Genomic DNA, 7,843 nt, shown 5'->3' with positions numbered 1-7,843 from the left:
ATAAGGTGTCCAAGATTAAGGACAAGAAGAAATTCCCAAAGACAAGGTGTCTAAGGTTAAGAAGGTGAGTCTTGTAGGCCAAGTGTCACCTGAGGTGCACCAAAATGGCCTAGTCATAGTAAATGAGTCACCTAGGGAGGTGGATAAGATTAAGAGCTCAAGGGGGAGCTCAAAGAGTCTTTGGGACATATGGTAAATGATCTTAAGTGAACCAAGATGTGCCAAAGGGATTAGAGATAGATTTGAGTCTCCACTATACTTGGTTGGCACAATTGGGTTAAGTTTTATGCATGGAAATATGAATTGGGTTCATATTACATGAAAATTAGTTTTTGATGTATAGATGCCATATAAACCCATGCTAGGAAAGTATTGTGGTTTAGTATGGGCAGATACATCAAGAGGAAGCCAAAACTAGGACTTTAGGTCAAGGTTCAATTGAACAATTTAGCTAGGTTTGAATTTTGTGCCAATCTTAGGATCTGTGATAAATATATTTTTATATATATTTTTCCCAAGTAGACAAGGTTAAAATAGACCTCTCCACAAAATTTGAGATTTTTTGGAGGTCTGTAGAATTTCTGGTGTATTTCTGAAGTTGGTCAGAAAAGGCTGATTTTTTCAGAAATAGGGTGCCAGTCGACTGGTGCAGATACCAGTCGACTGGTAACAGTGTTTTTGAGCACAGAATATATCTGTAAGCTCATTTTTATGAGGGCAGTCGACTGGTGACAAGACCAGTCGACTGGTAACAGTAGATTTCAACTACAGAATGTTTCTGTAAGGTTCTGTCGAAGGGGGCAGTCGACTGGCACTTAGGGCAGTCGACTGATACCAGCCTAAACGTGTTTTTCAACGTTGTTCTTGACCGTGTCAACTCGTTTAAATGTATGAGATCCATGGGAGATAAATACATGAGTTTAGGGTCAATTTGGATGACATGTTTTCAACAATTGGGATATTGTTGGAGCTCTTTTTGATGTATGGCAAAGGGGGAGAATTTTAGGTTTAAGTGGAAAACCTATACACCTTTGCAAGAAATCCTAGCTCGAAGGGGAGCATAGGTGAAGGGGGAGCGATTGTTTAGGCAAAGGGTGAGAAGTTTACCTTTGCGGGAAATCCTAGCTCAAGGGAGAGCTTAGGTGAAGGGGGAGCCAAGGGATTTAGGTTCCATTATTTATGCATGAGTTGATTTGCATATTTATTTGCATATGTATTGCATTTATGTTTCCCTAACTTAAACAGGTTGCCAAACATCAAAAAGGGGGAGATTGTTGGAGCAATCTAGGTGCCCTAAGTTTTGATGTTTGGGCAAAGGTTTAAGTTAGGTTTATTATTGTATTTGATATGCATTGTGAGTGTGCAGGATACAGGTACAACAAGGAAAGTCCAAGGGTGAGTCTTGGCGGTGTAAGTCCAAGCATGTAGTCTTGGCAACGTAAGTCCAAGTGTGATCTTGGAAAAGGAGGAAAGTCCAAGGATGAGTCTTGGCGGTGTAAGTCCAAGCATGTAGTCTTGGCAACGTAAGTCCAAGTGTGACTTGGCAATGGATGAAGTCCCGGAGGCGCGACCTCTTGGCAAAGGAAGACCCGACAACAATGACAAGGCCGATGGAAGCTCCAGAAGGCAAGACGTGAAGGATGGGGAGGCATCCGAGGGACGCAAGGCTGATGGAGGAGGCTAGAAGGCTAGGTCTAGGTTGGTCGGGCGAGAACGAGTGCTGAGTGAATGTACTCGAGGTAAAATCCTAGAATTAGGGTTTACTGTAGCAGCACTGTAGCGTTACTGTAGCAGTACTGTAGCGTTACTGTAGCAGTCGACTGGTGACTGTAGCAGTCGACTGATGTACTGTAGCAGAGCCGTTGAGATAGCCGTTGGGCTGGCACCAGTCGACTGGTGCAAGGACCAGTCGACTGGTAACGGGCAAATCAGGTTCTGATTTGTTCCAAGCTCTATAAGAAGGAGCTTGGTATGGCCGGCCAAGGTGACGAAATTAGACTTGGTTAAAGCCTAATTAGTAGTCACTAAAGTGCTCAAGGATCTCTTGTGTCCAAGTGTTCTTGGTTGAAGTTGTGGTGAGGTTTCTCCACCCACAAGGAGCGGTTTGAGCTAGCCGGAGTTTCCGGGGACTAATCCACCGACGGATTGAGGGATCGTCCACCTTACGGACAGCCGTGGAGTAGGAGCATCATCTCCGAACCACGTTACATCGACGTGCATTGGTTTGCTTGTTCTTTTCTTTATCTTTAGCTTTCGTATTCGTAATTTGTATTGTATTATTCCGCTTGCGCACTAACGAATACGTAGGAAGACATCGATTTGGGTGAGACGCTATTCACCCCCCCTCTAGCGGGCGTCAAGGTCCTAACATGGGGGTCCTTATATATGGCTCTCCAGAGGCACGTGCACGCTCCTCAAAGCATACCTAGAATGGACGTGTCAAAAAAGCGTGTCTGATGTCATACCTTAATAACACGAGCATATCCCTGACATGACAGTGGAAGTTTCCACCGTACGATTCTCTGTCTGACCATGCCTCTTGTCGGCGACATTGGTCCATAAGAAGATATCATCAGCTGCTTCCTCTGTCCCTTACTGGACCGAGCGGAGGAACCACTCGGCTAGCGCCTTCCAGGCGATACCAAGGCCAGGCCGATCTGGATGTCCGCTCGACCAATGATTTGATGTCCGACTCCCCCTTGTCAGGATGAGGCTCTTTCACATGCCGGGTAGAGGCCGTATCCCCTGCTCGGCCGAGCGGGATGGACGCTTGGCCCCTGTCTTTCCCTGCTTGAGTTTTATGAGCGTTGGAAGTTCGGTGTTTGACCGAGCTGTCGAAGTGTCGGGTCGGTTACTCTTCCTGCTGATCAAGAAGGTAGTTCGCTCGATCGGCCGCCCCACCGAGGGCGTTGACCACTATGACCTCCTGTCGGGCGGACCCCATCTTACCACCGGATCATTATCCATTATTTATTTTGGCTTTTCGGGGTGTTAAAATATAATAAGGAATAATCGTCCAACGTGAAGAATTTTGATGATTTTTCTTTATTATATTTTAACACCTTCGATAAGTTAAAATAAATAATAAATAACATATTTAAACTCATTGCAACCTCAGAAATTCACAGGAATTGAAATTGATACAATCGAAATTATCTATGTCCATCTGAAATTGTAAGAAGTTAAACGGTGCTATCCATTACTTATTTTAACTTTTTATAAATATTAAAATATTTTTAGAAGAATCGATTTGTAAAAATAAGAAAAGAAAAAGGAGAGGAAAGAAAAGAAACGTTATATACATAGGAGCTAGTGTAAAGAGGAAAAAATAATAATAATAAAGAAAATAAAAATAATTAAATTTATTGATGATAGAATAAAAAAACACTATAAAAAAATACAACATTTGATAAAGAATAAAGTAATATACCTCTTCCAATAAATTTTAAAATGTAAATGCGTCTTCTCATAAATTGTCGAAATAATAATAATAAAGTTATTCAAAGGCCAAGTTGCCCCACTAAATGAACGTCTGCTCCAATTTGGGTGAACCCATCAATCAAGTGATTAAGTAATCTACGGAAGTGTGTCGATCGACGATATCGCTTGTGATCCTTTGTGCGGCTGTGGTAGTGGCGGCTCCCGTGGAGTCGCTTGTGATCATCCCCAATCGCTGAATCGCATTCCTGATCCCACGGCACAATGAGGCGGAGGAACAGGCCTGAGGGCGACGCAACACAAAAAGCGATCGAGCAAGGGTTGTCCTTGTCGTCGACCATAGTGTATTAGTGGGGGCAGTTCCGAGAGCTCCTACTCTTGTTTTCTCCTTCCATGTCAACGTGACTCCAGTTTCAACTACAACTTCAACTTCCATTAGCAGAGTTGGCACTTTCCATAATGGAATTGTAGGGAGGTCCAGCCATTCAATTGGTTATTAGGTCAGCTCGGATCTGCCAAATCCAACCAAAATTCTTACCCACGGACCAGAATCTGGGTCAGGCTCAAATCCACATCGGATTCGCAACGTCATGTGTCGTACTGCACGATTCTTAATAGTATCCAGCGGCCAAACACGGAACAACCCCCAAACGCAACCAAATCCATCACTCTTCTTCCTCCACTGTAATGCCGTTTCCGCCGCCGCCGGGATGGTGGATCGGAATCCTCCTCCTCCTACTCCTCTCGCCGCCAGCTCTGGCCGGGGCTACTACTGATGAGTCATGTCTCTCCGGCCTCTGGCGGTCCCTGGTGGACCCCAACGGCAGCCTCCGCAACTGGACCAAGGCCAACTTCGCGGCCCCCTGCAACGGCTTCACCTCCTACCTCACCGGCGTCACCTGCAACAGCGGGCGCGTCTACAAGCTCGCTCTCTCAGGCCTCTCCCTCGGCGGCTCCATCTCTCCTTTCGTCGCCAACTGCTCCAACCTCCAGTCCCTCGATCTCTCCTCCAACCAGATCGCCGGAGGCATCCCCCCGGAGATCTCCGCCCTACTCAACCTCGCCGTTCTCAACCTTTCCGCTAACCGCCTCGCTGGGACCATCCCCCCGCAGCTCGCCCTCTGCGCCTACCTCAATGTCATCGACCTCCACGCCAACCTCCTCTGCGGGCGGATCCCCGATCAGCTCGGCTTCCTCGCCCGCCTCTCCTCCTTCGACGTCTCCTACAACCGCCTCGAAGGTCCCATCCCCGTGCTGCTCGCCAATCGCTCCGGCGTAGAAGCGGCGCTGCCACGGTTTAATGCCAGCTCCTTCATCGGAAATCCCAACCTGTACGGGTACCCTCTGCCCCCGACGAGGGAGAGGGGGCTTTCAGTGCTCTCTATCGTCGGCATTGGATTCGGCAGCGGCCTCTTCAGTCTCGCCCTCAGCTTCACAGCCGTTTGCATCTGGCTTCGGGTCACCGAGCGGGCCGCCATGATGGCTGCCGACGAGGGAAAGATCTCCCATCTGATGCCGGAATATTGACTAATTCGCCTTCACTCCCACCAAATCTACCACGAATAGCCTCAAAATCTCATCTTGGAAACACCATATGATTCTTCCTTCCCAGAGTAAAGCACCCTGTGCAACACTCTTTCATTTTAGATCTCCTTCCATTTTTTATCTTTCTTAACACATCCTTTGTGATTTTCCCCCTGCTTTTGTACCCAAACAAACAAACAAACTTTTGAAGCCTGATAATCAAATGTATACATCCAACATTACAAATGATATAATTCACTCAGTTCAGCTACTTCAAGCCTGCTTTTTTTCCCCCTCTCTGTTCATAGATCATATCAGTGGTTTTACCTATTGATGCAGAAAAATAAAGGGCTTGTTCCCTTTAATCTATTCTAGTTTGAAAATTCGTAAGATGTGTTGAAAGGGACAACGTTTATACAAGAAGACCATTGCTGTTCTATCTAATCTTTTATCCTGAGATCTATGAAGTTGCAGGGAACTTGCGTTTAGCTGTCTGATCTAGTGAGAAATTTGATTGTCTAAACAGGCCTGAGATCTTTATATGTCCTTCATTAGGGTATAACCTTAGTATCTGTTATAACTTGGCATGATGATTTACTAAAAAATTCTAACCTTTTTAGTTCTTGTTGGTTGGATAAGATGTTGCATTCTGACGTTGTCATAGATCTAAGGATCAAGTGGCGTTTCTAATTAAATACATTTTTATCCTTCATTCAATCTGTTGCTTGTTGAAGGATTGTCTGAGACAACGTTAACAATATTGAAATGGAAATTGATGGTATCCGGAGTTCTCGTCCATGTTGATCCTCTTCAACTTAGTACTTAATCAAATTTCATTTGACTCGGTTCTTCAATTTGACTTGAAGGGGATATGTGATGGCATCGAGAGTTACTCCCGAGCGTCCGGCTTTATTCCCGACTCATCAATCCTTCCTTGACAACTTCCCACTCGGACTCGGAAGCTATACAATGCCCGTGAAACTACAATAAGAAGAGGCTATAGTACTCATAGAGTTATAGCGTTCGCGAAGTTGCAATTTCGAGATGATACCATAATCAGAAACTATAGACAGTGCTCAGACTCTACCGTTCTCATGATGCTATAGTAGCCACAAAGCTACAATACTCAGGAAAACCATTTGAAGTCATTCATCCAGCAATTTTTCATTCGGACTTAGGAAACCTAGAGACTTGATTTCAATCTCTGACAACTCTCAGAGGCCTAACCACCTGTCTGTTAGCGGCCCAACAATGTCAATGTACAATTTAATGGCTGTCACACTTGGCCTCTCAACGGTCTAACTATGTCAGGTATTACGTGAAGTTTTCTTTCTGATCTGTTAGGTATAGAAAGATTGATGGAGGTAGGGTGGGGCATGATTTTTTCACGCACGGAGGTAACTCTTCGTTCTTTTTTCCTTTCCCGTCTTCTTTTTTCTCTTGGCCTCACATCTCTACCAACTTTCCATTTCATTCAATCGATATTGATTTAAACGTCAGAGTAGCCGTGCCGGTAAAATCGATCAACCATAACATACTTTACATCTTAGGCTATCGGATCTTGGACACTTAGGAGGAGGATGTAGTTTCGGAAGAGGAACATAAGCAAACAAAAAGGACACCATCATAACATAGTATTGGTGTTCATAGTCTCCAACAACTTGGTTTACATGTCCTTAGGAGAAAAAAAACTCCTCCCGCCCTTAGCTAATTTTACGGTCGACTATAAGTTGACCCCGTGATTTATTTCCTTTTACATAATTTAGGGGCAGACTATGAAAAATGTCTAAATGAATGAAATCATTCATATTCTCCCGAAGGGATAAAAATGGAAGATGAGGGACCATGAATGTATAGGTTAAAGAGTTGTTTTGGGCCTTTTGGTTTTGTATTCCCTTATTGTAGAAGGATTTGATGAGCCCATCTACAATTAGGAAATATTGTTACACAAGAAAGATAATTTGAAATCAATTACATAAATTAATTGATATGAAATCAAAGAAGAAAGAAAATTTCAGCTAATGATATAGTTATATTCCATATGAATTTTAGATTTAGTGAGTGTGGAGGATGAATAAACAATAATTTTGCCAATGCACAAAAAATACAATCAACATTTTATAATTCCTGTGAAATTTAATTTTGGAACATTTATGTTATCAACATTTACAATGTCACTATTCTTCATTTCATTTTCATTTGATTTGTTATGTTCTCCTTTCCATTCATTTTTCAATGCTAAAAATAGCATCTATCATGACCGAGAGGGCATCTCCGCGTCCTCCTGTCTCTCTCTGAGTTATACAGAAAGAGACTTGAAAGCAATTAAGAATCCAAGCAGGAACAAGTGGCACAAGCTCCATCTGCTCCTATGAGATCATGCACCCTTTGAAACTGTGGATCAAACCTTATTAAAACAAAGCTAGAGGAAGTTGCAGAGGAAGGACCTTCGGATGTCGAAGGCTTTCGTAAGGTCAGACTCGATTATATTAGTCCTCTTCTAATCTCCATGATTATTATATGATTAGACAGGCTAAACACAGCTCACCTCCGACAAGATGACCTCCATGCCATCCCGGTTTGACCAGGCCATGGACTTCCATTCAGGATGTTGAAACAGAGGAACTCCCGTTGTCGGCGCATGCAGGCATGGGTGTTAACTCTCGTGGGTCTCTTATGTTTCGTAGCGATTCTGCAACGCCTCCCATTTTTATTTATTTTTATTTATTTATTTTTAGTTGGGGGCCGGGTGAGATATTTAACTTATGTTGATTAATTTTAATATTACTGATTCAATTTCATAAAAAAAAATTATCGATCGAAGATAAATTAAAAAATATTTACTATAGATAATCCATTAATTTAACGTTCTTAGATTAAT

General features: G+C 43.4%; 1 protein-coding gene across 1 annotated transcript; it reads left to right on the top strand.

Annotated features, from left to right (window-relative positions):
• The first annotated feature begins 3,846 nt into the window (after window positions 1–3,846).
• On the top strand, window positions 3,847–5,233 carry LOC122010874 (receptor-like protein 44). Its single transcript, XM_042567346.1, has one exon. It carries the CDS (start codon window positions 4,126–4,128, stop codon window positions 4,963–4,965), a length of 840 nt encoding a protein of 279 aa, XP_042423280.1. The 5' UTR covers window positions 3,847–4,125; the 3' UTR covers window positions 4,966–5,233.
• Window positions 5,234–7,843: the final 2,610 nt, after the last annotated feature.

Source organism: Zingiber officinale, chromosome 1A, assembly GCF_018446385.1.
Source record: "Zingiber officinale cultivar Zhangliang chromosome 1A, Zo_v1.1, whole genome shotgun sequence".
NCBI lineage: Eukaryota > Viridiplantae > Streptophyta > Magnoliopsida > Zingiberales > Zingiberaceae > Zingiber > Zingiber officinale.
Note: the sequence above shows the minus strand (reverse complement) of the source record. Positions and strands in the feature narration are given on the sequence as shown.

Coding starts and splice junctions, on each gene's coding strand:
- LOC122010874 (XM_042567346.1), top strand. CDS start 4,126: ATGCCGTTTCCGCCGCCGCCGGGATGGTGGATCGGAATCCTCCTCCTC.